The sequence below is a fragment of the Aotus nancymaae genome, unplaced genomic scaffold (genome assembly GCF_030222135.1).
Source record: "Aotus nancymaae isolate 86718 unplaced genomic scaffold, 86718_ANA_hifiasm-v0.15.2.pri h1tg000012l, whole genome shotgun sequence".
NCBI lineage: Eukaryota > Metazoa > Chordata > Mammalia > Primates > Aotidae > Aotus > Aotus nancymaae.
In genome coordinates this window covers 23760279-23780245 of record NW_026988423.1, presented here as the reverse complement: position 1 = coordinate 23780245, position 19967 = coordinate 23760279, and the positions used below count along the sequence as shown (strand labels likewise).

Below are 19967 nucleotides of genomic sequence, written 5' to 3'. Positions count from 1 at the left end.
AGATGGAAAGCATGACACAACTATTTCTTAAGCTACATGTTCACTAGCTTGACATGTATCTAGGACCTACCATCCCCTGCCAGACTCCCTACAGACAGACATCTTGCCAAATGCTTTGAAGACCCCCTTGAGGCCCACAGTACCAGGTGGCAGATCCACACACATTTACACATTGCCTACTGTATAAATATAGGTTTTATTAATAATGGGTGAAATCCCACAAATACAACTGGCGTTTCTGTGTGATGAGAAGAATCTGTGGCAGGGTGAGAGGAGGTAGACAGGAATGTGTACAGGAATTAGGGGGAAAATGAGCCCTAGGGGAGGGGAAATCAGAAGCAGAATGAGCCTGGACCCATCAGGAAAGCCAGATATGCTCTGAGTGTGTCTGCCACCTGGTGCCCAGGGCAGGCTGTTTTGATGCCCAGGGGCCACCTGCTGATAGGAACGGTGGAGGGACATGGACAGAAGTTTGAATGAGCAGCAGTGGCTGGAGAAGGGGTAGAGGAGTGAAGACGTCAGCATGAAGCACAAAAGGAGGACCATGAGGTGGCAGTGGCCAAGGCCAACTTATGCCCTTGCTTGTGCTTGTGTTGGGTCCTGAACTCCAGGGATCTAGTGCCCTGTGCCACCCCTGGCTTGGGAGGAGGGAAGACTGGGGGGTAGACACCTGCAGGTTCTAGAGACACCCTGGGCAGCACCAGCCTTATCCTGAGATTCTCCAACACGGGATCCCCAGGAGGAGGCTGGCACGGTCCTCCCTCCAGCACCCACCACCACCAGCATGCCACCATCACTCTTCCTCTGCACTGTAGGGGATGGCAAGTGTGTAGGGCTGAGAGTGCCTGTTCATATGTATGTGCCTGCCACTCCAGAGTGGGAGGGAGCATCACAAGACCGTGCGTGTGTCAGGGGCAGCAAGAAAGGAGGGTTGGGTCTTTCCCCACTCACCCCCCAGAATAAAGTACATTCTCCAGTTCCAGTGGCAGATGGGAGAGAAACACAGACATTATTGCACAGGTGCCACCAGGCCCTACCCCCACCAAAGGTGATGGGGATGGGGATGGGGCATCCCATAGCCCCAGGCCTCTCCAATTCCCAGGATTGCGAGTGGTGACCTAGACAGAAAGCCCAGCTTCTGTCCTGGCAGATTGTCCAAGTTAGCCAGGGTCTAGGGGTAGGGAGAAGGGGAGGAGGAGGAGGAGACTTCCAGAGTCCTTCCCTGCTCCATTGCATCGTCCATAATGGGACTTCCGGGGACCCCACCAGGGCCCAGCCCTGGAACTCCAACCTTATAGCAGCCCAGTTTACAAACACTTGTGTGGTGGGGCCCCCCAGAGGGGGCCACTTTGGTCAGTTGTAAGTGGGGGCCTGGAGAGCCTGGGGCTCCCGGGCAGACAGCAAAAGAGGGTGCCACAGGCAGGAAGGAGGGAGGAGCCTCCCAGTGGTCTTTGCATGCAGGTGCTAGAGAGAGTAGGGAGGAAGCTACAAACCGCAGCAACTTGGGAAGACTCCAGGGCATGGTGGGGAGGGCTGGAGCCACTACTCCCAGGGCCCAGGCTGACAACACAGTCCAACAGCCAGCCTGGGGAGGAGCCAAGGGAGGGGAGGGCAGCCCCTCCAGCGACCAGTGCCCAAGTCTATAAGGTTAAAATAGTCCCAAAGGGCTGGGGCTGGGGGCATCCTGCTGCGGGGGCTGGGGCACGCCTCTATCTCTCTGACTTGACGCGGTAACGGAGCACAAGGTATGCTAGCAGACGCAGGGCTAGGAAGAAGATGCCCAAGACCAGGAAGTCCATGTAGAGCTTGGCATCCTCCACATCCAGCGCTCGGAGGATGCTCTGTGGCTCTCGGAACGGGCAGCGTTCCTCTAAACAAGTCAGGTCTCCTCGCTCCATGCCATAGATGGTCAGGATCACACCCTCAAAGCCATACCTAGGCAGGCAGGGGTATCAGATAAGACACAGCACACAGGGTCCCTGCTCCCTGAGAAAATTGCCAGAGCCCAGCTGTAATGCTCTCATCCCTGGGGTGCAGCCAGGGTGCTCCTGCCCAAAGGATGATGGGGCAGGCAGCAGACTTGGCACAACCCAGGAAACCCTGGGCATGGCCTCCTGCAGGGAGGAGCAGAGGCCAGCGGGGAAGGCAGGGGCACTGACCTGACATAGGAGAGATAGGAGCTCCATTGCAGGTAAGTGGGGATGGTCTTGAAGCTGACAAAGAAGCCGGAGAACAAGAGGACAGGAATGGCGGTAACTGGGCCCACAAAGGTGGCCACCTAGAGGGGAGGGGAGGGGGCCAGGCCATCGTGACCAGGACAAGCCCAGGTTTCCCAGAGGCCCACCCTACCCCTTGTACCAGGCCCTGCTTCCTCCCAGGAGAACTCATCCCCCTTTGGGAACCCCCAACTGCCAGCCCTCCCACCTGTAGGGAGTTGGAAGCAGCTCCGATCAGCAGCCCCAAAGATTGAGCCACCAAGGCGGTGGCGGTGGCCAGGGCTGAGAAGAGCAGGAAGCGGCTGGTCTCAGCGGGCTGGCCCGTCATCCAGTACACAATGCTGCAGTACACCACCGGACACACCACCTGGGGAGCGGGCACGGGCTGGGCAGTGGACTTCAAGCCAGGGGCACAGCAGCCAAGACCTCCACTCCACCCGAGCCTGGGCCTCTAGAATACCTATTCCCAGGGTGCGCATGCCCATCCTGCTGCCACACTCTTGTTCAAGCTGTCACCCCGGAATGACACATGCCCCCTTCCTCCCTGGCCATATGACCCTCATTCATCTTGTCTCATATCTTCTGTTGGGTCCAACCTAGCTGGTTCGGGAACAGCGACTTTTCCCTTCCCTGAGCACCTACAGTCCTTCCCACATGGATCAGCTTATTCCTTATATTGTTAATTAATTAACTCTCCATAGGAGAGCCGTTTTGTTCCCCTATGAGCTACTAACGCCTAGAGGGCAGGGACTGAGCCTACTAAGTACAGTCATTCCCTGCTCAAGGGCACCCGACCAAGAGCCAACCAAAGGCCAAGATCCAGTTTGTGCTCGTCTCGTTAAGCCAAGCATCCTGTCACGGTGTCCACCCTGAGGAAGGGGCACCTTTTTCTAATTTGCACAGCTGTGCCCTATGGATTACTGGTGGCCCTGATGCCTGGAACAGGGTGGTACTGGCAGTAACAACAACCAGCTAACATTTATTGGGCACTTCCTATGTGCCAAGCACTATTCTAAGTACTTTATATACAGTAACTCATTAAATTCTCACAAACAGGTGCAGTGGCTCACACTTGTAATCCCAGCACCCTGGGAAGCCAAGGCGGGCGGATCACCTGGGGTCAGGCCTGGCCAACATGGTGAAACCCCGTCTCTACTAAAAATATAAAAATTAGCCCGGCGTGGTGGTAGGCACCTGTAATTCCAGCTACTCGGGAGGCTGAGACGTGAGAATTACGCGTGGTGGTAGGCACCTGTAATTCCAGCTACTCGGGAGGCTGAGACGTGAGAATTACTTGAACCCAGGAGGTGGAGGTTGCAGTGAGCCGAGACGGTGCCATTGCACTCTAGCTTTGGCAACAGAGCGAAACTCTGTCTCAAAGAAAAACCAAAATTCTCACAAACAATCCTGAGACTTTATAGATGGGGACACTTTAGCAAAGAGAGTGATTTGCCCAAGATCTTGCAGGTAGCAAGTCGTAGTAAGAGCCAGACAGCACGCCATTCTCTACCACCTCTAATAAGAGCTACAGAGTCAGCTGCGCATGGTGACTCATGCCTGTAATCCCAGCACTTTGGGAGGCTGAGGCAGGTGGATCACAAGGTCAGGAGTTCAAGACCAGCCTGGCCAAGACGGTGAAACCCTGTCTCTACCAAAAATACAAAAATAAGCCGGGCATGGTGGCACGTGCCTGTAATCTCAGCTACTCAGGAGGCTGAGACAGGGAATTGCTTAAACCGGGAGGCAGAGGTTGCAGTGAGCCAAGATCGTGCCACTGCACTCCAGCCTGGGCAACAGAGCAAAACTCTGTCTCAAAAAAAAAAAAAAAAAAGAGCTATAGAGTCATTTGTAGTGTTCTGTTCTTGTTTTCTTTTTTTTTTTTTTGAGATAGGGTCTCTAACTAAGTCATCCAGGCTGGAGTGCAGTGGCGCAATCTGGTGGCTTACTGCAACCTCAGCCTCCTGGGCTCAATCCTGAGACTCAATCCTGAGAAAAGCGATCCTCCACCTCAACACCCTCCCAACCCCCGCTGCCCACAGTAGCTGCGACTACAGGTACACACAACACCATGCTTGGCTAATTTTTGTATTTTTAGCAGAGACGGGATTTTGCCATGTTGCCCAGTCTGGTCTCAAATTCCTGAGCTCAAGTGAGCCTCCAGCCTCAAAGTGCTGGGATTCCAGGCGTGAGCCACCTTGCCCAGCGCCATAGGATTACTTTCATCATTTGCTGTTGTTGTCAGTTGTTTCCACTAAAACATAAATTCCACGTGGTCAAGACTACATTAGTCTAGTTCACTGCTATATCGCTAGGGTCTGGTACAGAGCCTGGTACAGAGCCTGGGCTACGACAGGAACTCGCCATCTATTTGCTAAGTGAGTAGAACAGCAGAGGAAGGAAAGTGACAAGTTTGAAGGAGGCAAGAAAGCAAGGATGGAAGGAGCAAGACAAGATGGAGGCAATGGGCAGGTGGGAGGAAGATGCCCACCTGAAAGGGCACGTCAGCCATGGTCTTGGCCAGATAATACGCTTTGAGGCTGTACCAGTAGTTGAGGTGCTCTCTCATGAAGACCGCCATCTCTAAGGGAACTGAGGACACAGGCTGCTTAGGCACAGCCAGCTGACACCCTGGCCCCTGCCCTGAGCCCCAGCACCCACGCCCTTGCCCCATGCCCAGGGCAGCTCAGCTCACAGGTGAGCACAGTTGGCATGAGGGCAGCGAACATGAGGAACAGCATGGAGAAGAAGAGGCAGCCAGTGTTGTTGAAGACCTTGCTGGCATCATCGCCGATATGCAGGTAGAGGAGGCCGATGAGCACGCCAATCACCACGTGGGACATGAACCGCAGGTGAGTCAGGACCTTGGGAGGGGTCATCACCAGGAGAGGCATATGTCATAGGCCAGGGATAGGCAAGCTACAGAGCAGGGTAGGAATTCGGAGCTGCCCTCACAGGCACAGAGACCCATAGGCACATTGTGGGGCTGTGAGGGAGGGTTCCCATTCCCATCTCAACTGCTGGGATCCTACAGTCCAAAAGGTCAGGCTTGTGCCAGCCTCCTCTCCCCTAGCCTGATGCCTCACCATGTCCCTGAGGATGGACAGGAAGGTCCTCTTGAAGAGGATGCAGAACTGTGTGAGGGTGCTGGTGGCAAAGGTGTGGCTTTCAATGGGATCCACTTCCTGTGAAGAAGAAATTGGATTGGGATCAGGTGAGTTCACCCACAGAACACCCTACCCCATTCACCCACAGAACATCCAGCTTGGTGAATGAAAAACCTCAGAGCCCTTCCCCAGGGCAGGGGTCCTCCAAGTCTACAGAGAATCTTCCACCATTGAGTTCTATACCTGAAAGCTAGGCTTAGGGGTGTGAATCAGAGCGAGATTCAGACACAAAAAGGGGGCAAAAACTTGGGAGGGAGGAGATGGAAAGAAAGTAATGGACACCCATGGTGGCTGATAATAGATTAGTTACTTCTTTAATCCATCAAAACACATTAACCCTAAGGGTGTAATTCCTTTATGCCACCAATTTCACAGTGATATTATTTAATAATAATGATAATGTCAACGATAACAACAAAAACTAACCCATCTGGTTTTCAGGGGTTATAGTGTCTCATTTAAGGAAGAGAACTAGCACTGGGCAGACGCCTGCTGTACCAGCTACAGTGCTAAGAGCTTTATGTGATTATCTAGTTAGTCCTCCCAATCACCCTGTGAGGTAAGTATCATCATCTCTAAGTTAAGGAGAACAGTAAGCTACACTGGCCACCAGGCTGGGGACCATGTTGGTCTTGCTTACCAGATGGGCACTGTGCCAGGACCAAGGACAGCACACTGTAGATGCTCAATAAGAATTTGCTGAATGAATAAATGAATGAGGAAACTGGAGCTCAAGGAGGTTAAGTAAGTGCCTAAGGACACAGTGCTGTTCCTAGTAGGTCGGTTCCAAGTCCTAGGTGCTTCCTAGTACCCAATGGTTGCGATGCTTCTGGGGAACAGCTTTTTTGGCAGGGTCATTGCTCACCGTCTCCCCTCCCCAGTTACTCCCTCTCTGCCCTCTCCACCCCTACTCACTGGAGGGCAAGGGGTGCAGGGGGCAGGGATCTCATTCTTCTCAGGGCTGCTCTTCTTCTCAGCCATAGCGCACAGCCCATTCTGCACAGCCCTGAACAGCATGGGGTTCAGATCTCCATACTCGCCAGATGCCACCTCGATGACTGGGGACACAGAGTAGAGAGCCCACTTAAGATTCATCCTCACTTCCCAAGGGCAAGTCAGTCCTGCCTTAGGTGTGTGGGGAAGGCAGGTAACGGTGAGATCTCTGCCCCTACAAGGCCTGAGTGCAAGACCAGAGCCCCCAGGTTTGGCCCACTGCTGTTTCCCAGCCCCTACCAACAGACCCCAACTCACTGAAGTCAGCCGGGTTGTGGTAGGTGGGGCAGTGCAAGCCGAGTCCCTTTAGATAGGGGATCAGGTTTGTGACCACACCTTTGAAGATGCACTGACCTTGGCTCAGGATGTAGAGCTACAGCAGAAAGAGAAGGGTAAGGAGGAAACAGCAGGCCAGGCACCCCTAGTGACCCCCTTCCATCCCTCCATCTCAGGCCAATCCTCCTTGATGCCTGGAGACACTCACCTTGTCAAACATCTCAAAGAGCTTGGCACTGGGCTGGTGGATGGTGCAGATGATGGTACGGCCCCCCTGTGCCAGGGACTTCATAAGGGACACCACTTGAAAACAAGAGGCGCTGTCCAGACCGCTGTCCAGAGAGAGGCCACCAGGGGGCCACGTGAGGTGGGTGAGGCCAAAAGAAGGGAGTGTCTGGGGTGAGGCAGCTGCTGTGAAGGGGATGGAGCTGGCAGGAAGAGGGTACTCTGGCCACATCTGTATCCTTTATGGTTCAGGCACTTGGAACCATATACGCAGAAGCCCAGAGCACCGTTCAGTTTAATAAGCATATATTGAGCACCTGTTGTATGCCAGGCACTGGGATTACAATGATGCATAAATAAAACATAGACTCTGGTCTGGAGGGAGAGAAAGACAAGCACACGGCTGATTTTGGGTAATGTGGAAAGTGCTGTAGCAACACTGGGTGAAAGAGGGGGCGGATTCAGCTCAGCAGTAGCAGGTGTTGGAGGGTAATCAGCGAAGGTTCCTGAGTGAGCCCAGGAGTAAGAGCTAAGCAGGTGAAAGGGAGAGGGGAGGCACAGTGGTGAAGGGCATTCCAGCAGAAGACACAGCATGGGCAAAGCTTAGAGGCATGAAACACATGGCTTGACCAGGGAATTATAAGCAACTCAGTATTATTAGAGCATAAAGTACATGACATGAGGCTGGAGAAGTAGGTTCAGACAAGGCCCTTGTAAGTCACCTGACTTTATTTTGAGGCCAAGTGGGAAACACTGCATGTTTTTAAGCAGGGGAGTAAGCACTGCAGACTTGTCTTTAGAAAGTTCACTCTGGCTGCAGTTTGGAGGAAGGATTGGCTGGGAGACACTGGAGATAAGGAGATAAGAATCTCTTGATGTCCTGAACTTAACATCAACATTAAGGATGGGGCAGGGTAAATCTGAGAGATATCAAAAGGAGGCAGAATCAACAGGACTTGGTGATGGATGGCTGAGGGTGACAGGAGAGGGAGGTGTCAATCAAGAAGGACATCTAGATCTCTGCCCAGGCGAAGGATGGGGGTGCTCACAGCAACAGAATTGGCAAGGAAGGAGATGAGAAAGAAGCCCTTATCTTTGTCCCAGGAGGCTGCAAACAGAGGCTCTGGCTCATGGATTAGACGCAGCCTCCAGCCCTGGCTCAGGGCCGAGGGGAGACGGGTATCCTGGTGGAAAACAGTGGAGGGAACTACCTGGTGGGCTCATCAAAGAACATGACAGGCGGGTTGTTGACCAGCTCCAGGGCGATGGCCAGGCGCTTCCTCTGCCCACCGGAGAGCAGGGCTGTCCTCGTGTGGGAGCAGGACATCAGGCCCAGTGCCGTCAGGATCTCTGTCACCTGGCCCCACCCCACCCACCCCAGATCAGCTTCGAAGTCTCTGCTTCCCCCAGCACCGCCCCAGCTTTGAAAAACATCTCCCTTAAGTTCACTGTTCTGGCCTAGGCCACCACTCTCCCACTCCCAGCTCGGGACCTTGAGCTCAGCAGCACCACAAAAGGCAGTGGTCCCACTGCCTCCCTTCTCCACTCACCAGCTCCTTCTTCACCTCCTGTTTCTCGCTCAGCTTCAGATTAGCAGAGACCTGGGGCCCAGAGAGTAGGCAAGAAAGGTGTGTGTGGGAGGGAGCTCTGTCTTGACCTCTCCGCCAATGGGGAAGGTGGGGACAGCAGACAGAGAGGGTTGCTGGGAGGAGGGGTGACTATCCAGCCCTTACCATCATGGCTTCCAACACCGTGAGGTGCGGCAGCAGCATGTCATCTTGCATGATGTAGCAGGACATCTTGCGGAAGGTCCTCAGCTCCCGAGGCCTCCCATTAACCAGGATCTGCCCCTTCATTCCACACTCCCTGCAGGGATGTGGGTTGAGGATGGAGGTCAATGCCACTGCAGAATACCTTCTGTGTTCCCCAAGGGATACTTCTTCCTGAGTCCTGCCCCATTCAACCCCAGTCTCATCCTTACCTGTATCCTGCCAAGATGTTCATGAACGTGGACTTGCCAGCCCCTGAGGGGCCCATGATGCCAATCAGCTCCCGGCGGCAGAATTTACCTGAGAGGCACTTGAGAAGGGTCTTATAACCTGCAGAGAAGGAGGGAGGGGTTTTTGGTCAGGCTGCAGTGAACAGAGGTACCCCCAAAACTCTCAGGAGCAGCCATGGCTATTAGTGAAATAGGTGGTCCCTGCTCAGTGTGACTGGGTTAGGATGGAGGAACAACCCTCATAGCCCCAGCAGTAACCTGTCCCTCTCATCCCATCCCCCTAGAAATGACCACAACTAATATCAAAGTACCAGAGGCAACAATCCTTTTCTGAAGACTGTGGGAAAATCCACAAGTCTCATGGATGAGCGTGGAGAGGGCATCAAAGCTATAGAAGACCCTAGTCCTCTTCTGTGATCATAGTGGCCACCGCCTCACTCCCTCCAGGAAGACTTTCCCACTACTGCATCTCGAGTTGGCTGACTGTCCCCTGTGTTTCCATAGCACCTCTCCTATGCCAGCATGTTTGTTACTTGATGTGCCTGTCACTTGCCCCGCTCTCCCAGCCTCTTAGTCAGTGAGCTTCTTGGGGGCAGTGTCTCACTCATCATGGTAATCTTAACAGACTGTCTGGCCTATAGTAGATGTTCAGTAAGTGTCTGTTTCATGAGTGTGAGTTCTCCCTCATTCAGAAAAAGCCTTCTTCTTTGTGCTCTCTCTGCCCACCAGGCTTGTCTCTCTAGCCCCTAACATGGCCCAGTAAAATCTCACCTTTCATTCAATCATTGGAAGGCAGCATATGCATTTAGAGCATGGTTTGGAGTCAGGTGGATCTGGGTTCAAATTCTGGCTCCACACTTACCAGCTGTGTGACCTCAGGCAAGTTGCTTAACCTCTCTGAGCTCCACGTCCCTCATCTGTAAAATGAGGATGATAGTACCTATCTCATAGGGTTGTTGTAAAGATTCAATGAGATAATATATGTAAAACACATGACACAGTGCTTGGCACATAGAATGCATTAAAAAGTGACATTTTACTGTTAATTCCGCTTGACAAATGCTTATTGATTTCTACTATATACCAAGCTCTGTACCAAACACTGGACAAAAATTGAGGAAGACAGTTTTTGTATCCGAGAAGGTCATAGTCTAAATAAGACAGACAAACAAAAAATGAAGAAAAGTAAAATTAGGGTTATAACAGAAGCAAAAAATATGCTGTGAGAATGCAAAAAAAAATGGAATTGATGTAGGTCAGGGGGCATGGGGAAAATCAAGCCTGGCCTCTTGGAAAAGGTGGCATTTGAGCTAAGCCTTGAAGGATGAGCAGGATTCCAAAAGGCAAAGGGAAAGCAGAGGACCTCCAGGCTCTGCGATATAAAAGTATGTGTATATACACTCACAATCCAAGGAACAGAGGGCAGAGCCTACGTGGAGTGACCTGGTGAGATGTGGAAGTGGAGGGGAAGGATGAAGCCATCGAGGAGGGCCTTGCCTGTGATGCTGGCAGACCTGCCTCATAGGTGAGGAGATGCCAATCCCTCACCTAGCACCTTGCTCACTGCCACCCCCTCTAACCCCTACAGAGCCCAAGTCCCTCCCCACTCCACCTCCTTAGTGTCCTTAGTGGAGACAGTGAAGGGATGGCATATTTAACCCTCCTTTCACGACACCCAGGACTGTGTTCTGGGCCTAGCTGTCCCTCTGGATGCTTCCCGTCAGAAGGGGTAGCAGCTGCTGCCCACTGCCAGGTCCTGGTCACAGCAACTGCCTGGATGGAACCCATGGTTTACAAAGCTTCAGCTATTCTCTAACAACATGGGTGAGGCAACTGGGGCCCAGAGACATCTAGTGACTCACCCAGGGTCACACAGCAAGTTCTTTCCTGGGAGAGGGAAGCCGTGGGCTCCAGCCCTCTGCCTCAGTCCTCCTCTCCATCAATCAGAGACATTTAGTGGCGCACTCCAGCATATGCCTTTCAGAGCCACTCACAGGAAATGATCTCTTGCAGGAGAAGAAATTGGCAACAACGAACCTTCCCCTCAATTAATTACAGTAGCTGGTTGAACACTGATGCCTAACACAAAAATCACCTTACATTTGCCTCTCACAGATACCATCTCAGCTGAGCTTCACACAAGCCTGTGTATTCTTATCATCCCTGTTTACAGATGAGAAAAGTGAGGCCAAGAGCGGGTAAGCAGCCTGCCCAAGGTCACACAGCTTATAAGTGACTAGGAACCCATGTTTCCCTCTGTCCCACAACTGCTCAGCACAGAAGAGGCCAGCCAGGCCCTTGGGCTGGAGAGACACTGGTATTCTAGTTCTGCCGCCGTCAGTAACTCTTTGCAATTTTGTCAAGTCACTTATCTTTTAGGCCTCTGACTCCTCATCTATAAAAGAATAGTAATATCTACTCCCAAGGACTTAATAGGGTTATTATGAATGTTAAGTGAGATTATTAATAATAATTAAAAGAAGCTGTTTGGAAAAAATAAGAAATGCTATATATCATTAGGGGAGACTGGGAACAAATCCTTACTTGGGAAGGCAGAACGCTCCCTCTCTCCATCCCCTTGCCTTCTTTCCTTTCTGTCTAACCCTAATCGCTTTCTGTCCTCTAGAGAAGGGGAGAGGGATCCGATGGAAAAGAGAAGTCATCAAGGGGAGGGCAGGGGACAGAGAAAGGGACAAGGGATGAAAGGAATGGCAAAATGGCTAGTAGAGCAGAATGGGGCTGGCAAGGTCAAAAGGAGGGAAGGGCCAGGTGAGGGATATCAATCTGCAGCTGGTGTGTGGAACCAACTGGAGAGCTGGCCCATCTAGATGCATTTTTTAAAAAATCTTTGTTTCTTCTTAAAATTATGAGGAAATGAGAGGACTAAGGAAATAACAACTGCCTCATCATTTTGCCCAGAGCTGGTCTCAGGACCGAGAGAGGCTGCTTAGGGACAGGGCACACTGGGCAGGAAGCCCAGATGCCTCAGTTTCCATTGGCTCAGCCAGGTGACCTTTTGGTCACTCATAGGAGTGAGGGTGGAGAGTGCAGAGACAGATCATGCTCAGCTTTGCTCTGAAGCACCCCAAACCTATTTGTTAAACCTCAGAGAACAATGTCCCAGCCCCACCCCTGGCCCACACCCAGGCTCTGGGAAACAGCCTCAGCTTCCCTATTGCCAGATAAAGCTGCTCAGGGTAGGGGCTGCCAGGGCTGGTTAGGGTTCAGGGGAACCTGTCTTCATGGGCAGGAAAGGGGAGGTGATGGGAATGCTGTACAGGGGAAAGAGGGAAAAGAACAATGTGTGGAGAGCTGGGAAACCAGGCTTCTGGTCCCAGCTCTGTCACTTACTAGCTGTGTGACGTTGGTCAAGTTACTCAACTTCCCTGGGCCTCAGTTTCCTTATTAGTAACATGGAGATGACATCTAACCTGCCAAACCGCCACCCTCCCTGCTTCTGAGCACTGTGGTAAGAATGGAATAAGATGACAGGAATGAGAACATCTTTATATTAGGTCCAAGGGCATTGCTCGACCTTGCAGACACAGCCCCCTACTTTTTCATACCAGCCCTCACAGGTAGGACTCTTCCATAAACAAAAGAAAGAAAATTCATTAAGGACCACTCAAGGACCAGAGACCAGGGGATCTCTTCAGAAGAGAAAGGTTCAATAACCAATTGTATCAAGTATCCCACGTGCTCACTGGTGCGGGGGAGCGTAGATCCTGATACCCCAACAGTGCACAGTGGGCAAGGAGCTGGGACCCAGATTTTAGTGTTTCCACAGAGCCCACCGGTGCAGGACTTGCCGAACATGGGACACCCAGGCCTCATGCTGCTGGAGAGGCAACTCAGAGAGGGCCCAGGGACTCCCCACCAGGCTGTTCCCTACCCCTTTTGCGCCAGCAGGGCCCCTCCCGCACGGAATAGGACAGCTCCACGAACTCGATGTCCACGGCTGAGCGCTTGGGTAGATGGGAGAAGCGCTGGGCTTCAGTGATGTGGTTCTCCACCTTCTTCAGGTGCGTGGTCAGCACAGGGGGTTCCGCCCCGTCCTCCAGCGTCACGGCCATGGCCACAGCCCCCGGCCCTAGTCCACAGGCCACGGCCTCCAGCGCCTTCTCCGCCATCACGCCGCCGGCCTGCAGGGAGAGGGCCTGCTCAGTTTGGGGGCAGACCACCGAGCCCCGCTCAAAGCTCCCTGGCGTTCTAATGCTTCTCCCGCCCCCACTCCCCACCGCCTTCTCGGGGTAGATCTGAGACAGTTAGCCCCGCACTCTGCCCCCGCCCCCCCACTCCCTGCACGGCGACGCTCAGTCCCAGGCAGTCCAGCCCCAGCTTGGCCCCAGCCCGTCCCCTGGAAGCCCTCACTGGCTCCTTCCTCCCCGCGGCTTCTTTAATCTCCTTACCCCGCAGGCCAGCAGCCCCTGGGGACTGGAGGGATAGGGGGCGGGGGAGAAGGGGCAGCCGGCGGAGGCTGCCCGCTAGGAGGTCAGGGTAGCAGGGTGAGTGCAGGGCGGACCAGGGGAAGGCAGAGCGGAGGAGACATCAGGCCTCCGACTGCGTCCCACTCCCCATCCTTCCGCGCGACCCCCAGACCGGCCCCTCCCGCCGGCGCCCCCCGGCCCGCGTGCCCCGGGCTGTCCCCAAATCCAGGCGCACCACCTAGACTCAAAACTAAGCGCCCCACGGCGGCTCAAGCCCCCGCCGCATCTCCAGCATGCCTAGTCACCTTGACGCGCCCCCGGGCCGGTGCAGAGCCGGGATGCTCAGCGCTGCCACGGGCCGGGGACGGAGAGCCAAGGCTCGCCTTACCTGCCTCGGGCTGCGGCACCCGCGTCCCGGCTCCCGGTCCCGGCGGCTCGGGCCGGGGCGGGGCCGGGGCGGGGCAGGCGACGGAGGAGGGCCGGACCTTGGGTCGGAGGAGATGGCAAGGATGGGGAGGGCCGGTTGGGGTCGCGCCCCGACTCCGCTGGGCTGCGCACACCAGCTTCCCAGAGCCTGGTCCCTGACGCTGTGTCCTCCGAGCCCGGGGGGCGACTGCGCTTTCCTCCCAGCTACTGCTCGCCGGTCCCGTCGCTCTTAAAGGGCCCGCGCCTCCCGGCAGCCCGCGGGGGGCGAGGACGGTGAAGGAGAGAGCAGTGTCTGCAGCGTGGGGGCCGGAGGAGGTGCAGGGGTGAGCTCAGGACTGGGAGTTGACAACAAAGGGCCGACTTGGAGGCAGTGAGGAAAGGAGAGCTGGAGTCACTCTCTGGGGACAAGACCTTGGAAGACAGATTAGGCAATGGTGTTGGGGTGGGGGAAGTGGGGTGCAGATTCCGTCTTTCAAGGGTTTGTAAAGGTGTCAGTCTCTTCACACACAATCCCAGCCCAGCAACGGTTTTCCTCAGTTCCAGCCCATGAGCCCAGACTTCCCTCCAGGAATCCCCAAACTAGGTACAAAGGCTTTCAAAAAAGCAGGAGCCTTGAGACATTGGAACATCCCCCCATCTCCCGATTCACACTTTCCCTGAGTTAGGATACTAGTAAAGAAGTGAAAATGGCAGCAGCTTTGAGAGAGCCTGCAGCAGTTCCAGCGTTAAACTGAAACCCAGAGCTCAGCCTGCTCCGACTGTAGAGTCGCCTAGCCAGATCCGGGCCTTCAAGACAGGCATATGCCATATCCTGGAGGGACCTGGGTGTCAGAGCATGCACAGGGCTCTCAGACAGTGCCCCGGGCATCTTATGCACCTGCACATTCTCTCCCTTGCCCCCAAAGCCTTCAAATGTAGATCCCCAGAACACACTTGGGGCTTTCCCAGCTCTGCCCCTTTCTCAGCCAATTCCCCTTGGCCCCTGCCTGTCCCAGCCACTATGTCTTCAAGGGGTAAGTAGGTTAGCTAGCCAAGACACGTGACCTGAGCTTTTAAGTTCCCACCTGTCACACAGCAAAGACTAAGGGAGGGGAGGCGCTGAGGCTGCTGGTGCAGCTGCCACCGAGGAGGCTTCTCCTTACTGCAGCAGTTGAGAGGTTACTAGCAGTCAAACCTCTCCCCTGCTGGCCCCTCTCCCAGCCGCCTCTCCACAGCCCTAAAAGCTGACAGCCCCTGGAGGATATCTCTAGGCCCCCGCCCTGTAACTGTGAGGTCTATGTGGGTTTTGGATCCAGTCTTCCCTATCTTCCCCAACTCCATGCCCCACATCACCACCATTCCTCAGGGCCAACCTCCTATTCTCCAGATGGAACCTCCATTCTTCAAATCAGCCTCCCATCAGCTAATATACACCTTCCCATCCTCCCAACAGCTGCATTTATTAACTACGTTGTACCAGGCATTATCTCATTTAATCTTCACAATATCCCTATGAGACAGGTTTTACAACCCTCCTTTAGAGATAAAAACTGAGGCATAGGGAGGTGAAGCAATATGCCCAAGGGAACAAGTCTAGTTGGTGGCAGAGCACGGCTTGAACCTCAAAGTCCCTGCTTTTGCCCACCCTGCTAATTGGGCCTCTCAGAACCTTATTCCCAATCTCCCTCTGTTTTCTAGACAGGCTTTTTTTTCATCCTCCTGAGATAACTTCCATGTCTTAATGCCTCCCAGCTTTATTCTTTGACATACGACTTTTTTTCCCTTCTTTCTTTTCTTTCTCTCTTTTTTTTTTTTTTCAGGAAATATTGTCTCATTCTGTCTCCCAGGCCGGAGTGCAGTGGCAAGATCTTGGTTCACTGCAACCTCTGCCTCCCAGGTTCAAGTGATTCTCCTGCCTCAGCCTCCTGAGTAGCTGGGACTACAGGCATGCACCACCACACCCAGCCAATTTTTGTATTTTTTTATAGAGATGGGGTTTCACCATGTTGGCCAGGCTGGTCTTGAACTCCTAACCTCAAGTGAGCCACCCTCCTTGGCCTCCCAAAGTGCTGGGATTACAGGCATGAACCACTGCAGCTGACAGATTACGATTTTTTATTCTCAAGAATAGACTATAGGCCAGACATGGTGGCTTATGCCTGTAATCCCAGCACTTTGGGAGGCCAAGGCGGGTTGATCACTTGAGGTCAGGAGTTTGAGACTAGCCTGGCCAATATGGCAAGACCCCATCTCTACTAATATTACAAAAATTAGCCAGGCATGGTGGCTCATGCCTGTAATAATTTGGAGGCTAAGGCACGAGAATCACTTGAACCCAGGAGGCAGAGATTGCAGTGAGCCAAGATCATGCCACTGCACTCCAGCCTGGGTGACACAGCAAGACTCTGTCTCAAAAAATAAAACTAAGGCCAGGCATAGTGGCTCACGCCTGTATTCCCAGCACTTTGGGAGGCTGAGGTGGGCAGATCACCTGAGGTTGGGAGTTTGACACCAGCCTGACCAATATGGAGAAACCCCGCCTCTACTAAAAATACAAAATTAGCTGGGCATGGTGGCACATGCCTGTAATCCCAGCTACTCGGGAGGCTGAGGCAGAAGAATCGCTTGAACCCAGGAGGTGGAGGTTGTTGTAAGCTGAGACTGGGCCACTGCACTGCAGCCTAAGTGACAGAGCAAAACTCTGTCTCAAAAATAAATAAATAAATAAATAAATAAATAAATAAATAAATAAATAAGCCAGACGTGGCGGCGGGTGCCTGTAGTCCCAGCTACTCAGGGGGTTGAGGCAGGAGGATCATTTGAGCCTGGAATGTTAAGGCTGCAGTGAGCCATAATCATGCCACTGCATAGACCATACATTCTTACTCCCCAGGTCACACCATGGTTTAGGCTCATTTCCTTCCCCCAGATAAATCTCCCATTTCCTTAGCAAAGGAAAGGAGGGGAAACTACATTTATTAAATGCCTACTACATGCTAGGCACGTAGCATAGAGATAGGGTTGATCCCTGAGTAAGGGGCTAGGCCAGTCTCTTTCTCCACTATATTCCTAGAACTTGGACACAGAATTTGCACTCAAAACTGGGTGTGGTGGCTCATGCCTGTAATCCCAGCACTTTGAGAGGCTGAGGCAGGTGGATCACGAGGTCAGGAGTTTGAGACCAACCTGGCCAACATAGTGAAAACTTGTGTCCACTAAAAATGCAAAAATGAGCTGAGCGTGGTGGCATACACCTGTAGTCCCAGCTACTTGGAAGGCTGAGGCAGGAGAATCATTTGAACCTGGGAGGTGGAGGTTGCAGTGAGCTGAGATCGCGCCAGTGCACTCCAGCCTGGTGACAGAGCAAGAACCATCTAAAAAAAAAAGAAAATACACTCCATAAATACTCATTGACTGAACAGTCTAACCAGTCCTTGTAATAATGTTATGAAGTCAGCATTATTCTTCCATGTTTTAGATAAGGAACTGAAACTCAGAAATGTTAAGTGCAAGTATGAAGTTACATAGCTGGTGTGATGGATGTAGGGATTCAAATACAAGTCTCAGTGATTCTAAACCATGGCTTTATCTATGACATCAAACTTCCTCATTAAAATAAAAATAAAAATAAAGGTCGGGCATGGTGGCTCACACCTGTAATCCCAGCACTTTGGGAGGCTGAGGCGGGCGGATCATGAGGTCAAGAGATCGAGACCATCCTGGCAAACATGGTGAAACCCCGTCTCTACTAAAAATACAAAAAAATTAGCTGGGCATGTCCGTGGCGCATGCCTGTAGTCCCAGCTACTCGGGAGGCTGAGGCAGGAGAATTGCTTGAACCCGGGAGGCGGAGGTTGCAGTGAGCCGAGGTCACACCACTGCACTCCAGCCTGGTGCCTGGTAAGGGAGTGAGACTCTGTCTCAAAAAAAAAAAAAAAAGAAAAGAAAAATTAAAAAATTCCTTATTACCTATTGTCACCTTCCCACTTTATAAAGCAGATTTTCTCAGTTCCCCTTAACAGATAATAGAAAGGTTGTAGTCTAGGATACAGAATTTTTCCAGCCTTCCACAGGTCCACTAGCACAGACCCTCTCCATCCTAGAGATACTCCCCACTCCCACCATATATCCCCCAGGATGGACCTGTGATTCCTGAGAACACACACTTCCAACTCCTATAGCAGACCTTGTAACTGCACTCCAGCCTGGGCGACAGAGCAAGACTCTATCTCAAAAAAAAAAAACACACACAAAAAAAACAGATTAGATTACTGGGCTCCACTCCCAGAGTTAGAGTTTCTGATTCTGTATCTGGGGTGGAGCCAGAGAATTTACATCTCTAATAAGTTCTCAAGTGATGCTGATGCTGCTAGTCCAGGGACCACCTTTTGAGAACCATTGCTTAAAAGAACCTTCTTTCCTTGGCCTAGCCCTCCCATCCCCAGAACAAACACCCTACTTCCCACCACAGACTTTCTCTCAATGTCTGGGTAGATCCTCTCCTATTCCTCCAAACAGACCTCCTCCCATTCCCTAAGATGGATTCTCCTCTTTCTCTAGGATCCTCCCAACTCCTACCCCAGACCCCCTCACCCCCACCACCAGGACAGAGCCTCCATCCAGGGCATGTTTCCCTATGCCTAGACATGTAAGGGTTGATGATAATTGGCTTAAGAGGAGCAAGGCAGAGGCAGAAAATTCCCATCTCAGCTTAGTGCCAGGAGCTAATCTAACAGACACAGGCTGCTCTGGGCAGGGATTTGTGGGAGAAGCAGTTGGTAAGCAGCTTTGTGGGCCTATGAAAAAAAAGGAGAGTTAGTAGGGTCCTATGGGGGCAGAAAGGAATTCGACTGGTGGGATATTGGAACTGACCAGTTCTGCTTCCACCATCCTACTAGGTCCCTCTTCCACTGTGCCTCCCTTGCCCACCATGACAGTCTGTCACCTCTAGACAGAATGCTTTTGAAGTGTATTTGTTAATGAAGGCCCCTCTGCTGGTCACTTGGAGAGATGCAGCCCAGGACCAGGAAGGAGGGGTAGATAAAGAGGAGACTGATGGCAAACCCCACCCTGCCCTGCCCACTCAGCTGGCTTCACGGTTCCTGCCAGTATGCAGCAGCAAAGCCCTCCAGTCCTCCCACAGCTCCCCAAGGCAGTAAGGAAAAATATGCATTAGGCACTGGAGTGGAGGCCATGGAGGGGTAACTTGATTGCCTCCCCTGACCCCTCAGAGACTAGGCAGAGTCTCTGCTGTTGCTGTTGCTTTTTAAAAAAATGATAGGCCAGATGCTATGGCTCATGCCTGTAATCCCAGCACTTTGGGAGGCTGAGACGGGTGGATCACCTGAGGTCAGGAGTTCAACACCAGCCTGGCCAAAATGGTGAAATCCCGTCTCTACTAAAAATACAAAAATTAGCTGGGTGTGATGGTGCGAGCCTCTAATTCTAACTACCCGGGAGGCTGAGGCAAGAGAATTGCTTGAACCCAGGAGGCAGAGGTTGCAGTAAGCCGAGATCGTGCCACTGCACTCCAGCCTGGGCAACAGAGCAAGACTCTGTCTCAAAAAAAAAAAAGAAATGATAAATGTTTGAGGTGATGGATAGCCTAATTACCCTGATTACACATTGTATCAAAATTGTTTGGTTGTATTGAAGTTGTCACTGCCTGATCTTGGTCTTCAACCTTAGCTGGGTCTTCAGGTCTTCTATCTCACTCCTATATCTGTTAATGGCATTTCTAAAATGTGTCAATTCCTATAAACCCTTAATCCAACATGTTATCCTCAATAGCTTTAACTCCTACTTTATCAATGAAATAATAGAGACCACCAAGCATGAAATCCCCCTCATGCCTATAAACAAAATCCACATCCACTCCCATTCCTACCTCCTTCCCTCTACTCCATTCCTTTCCAAGTTTTATTTATCTACTTGTTCTCTATGTTCTTCCCACCCAAAATCTAGAAATATCCTCAACTCCTGTATTTTATTCTTTGTTTTCTTTCTTTTATTTTTTTTAGACAGAGTCTGGCTCTGTTGCCTTTTTTTTTTTTTTTTTGAGACAGTGTTCTGTCACCCAGGCTGGAGTGCAGTGGTGCAATCACAGCTCACTGCAGCCTAAACTTCCCTGGGCTCAGGCAATTCTCTCACCTCAGCCTTCCAAGCAGCTGGTACTACAGGCATGCACCACCATGCCTGGGCTAATTTTTGTATTTTTTGTAGAGATGGAGTTTCGTCATGTCACTCAGGCTAGTTGTGAACT

The 19967-nt window shown here is 52.2% G+C and overlaps 1 protein-coding gene across 6 annotated transcripts; it reads right to left on the bottom strand.

The window, feature by feature from the left end:
• Nucleotides 1–177: 177 nt before the first annotated feature.
• ABCG4 (ATP binding cassette subfamily G member 4) lies at nucleotides 178–13015 on the bottom strand. 6 transcript variants are annotated; one of them, XM_064375490.1, is made up of 15 exons: nucleotides 12766–12851; nucleotides 9736–9790; nucleotides 8856–8973; nucleotides 8608–8740; nucleotides 8425–8475; nucleotides 8086–8231; nucleotides 6858–6981; nucleotides 6632–6746; nucleotides 6296–6438; nucleotides 5300–5398; nucleotides 4909–5077; nucleotides 4705–4805; nucleotides 2425–2583; nucleotides 2160–2278; nucleotides 178–1935 (listed from the first exon to the last, which is right to left on the bottom strand). In XM_064375490.1, exons 3-15 carry the CDS (start codon nucleotides 8909–8911, stop codon nucleotides 1710–1712), a joined length of 1641 nt encoding a protein of 546 aa, XP_064231560.1. In that variant the 5' UTR covers nucleotides 8912–8973; nucleotides 9736–9790; nucleotides 12766–12851; the 3' UTR covers nucleotides 178–1709. The 6 variants fall into 6 exon arrangements, with proteins under 6 accessions (XP_064231560.1, XP_012325745.1, XP_064231559.1 ...); XM_012470322.2 differs by lacking the exon at nucleotides 9736–9790 and having other exon boundaries at nucleotides 12766–13015; XM_064375489.1 differs by having other exon boundaries at nucleotides 8856–9790.
• Between the last annotated feature and the right edge of the window lie 6952 nt (nucleotides 13016–19967).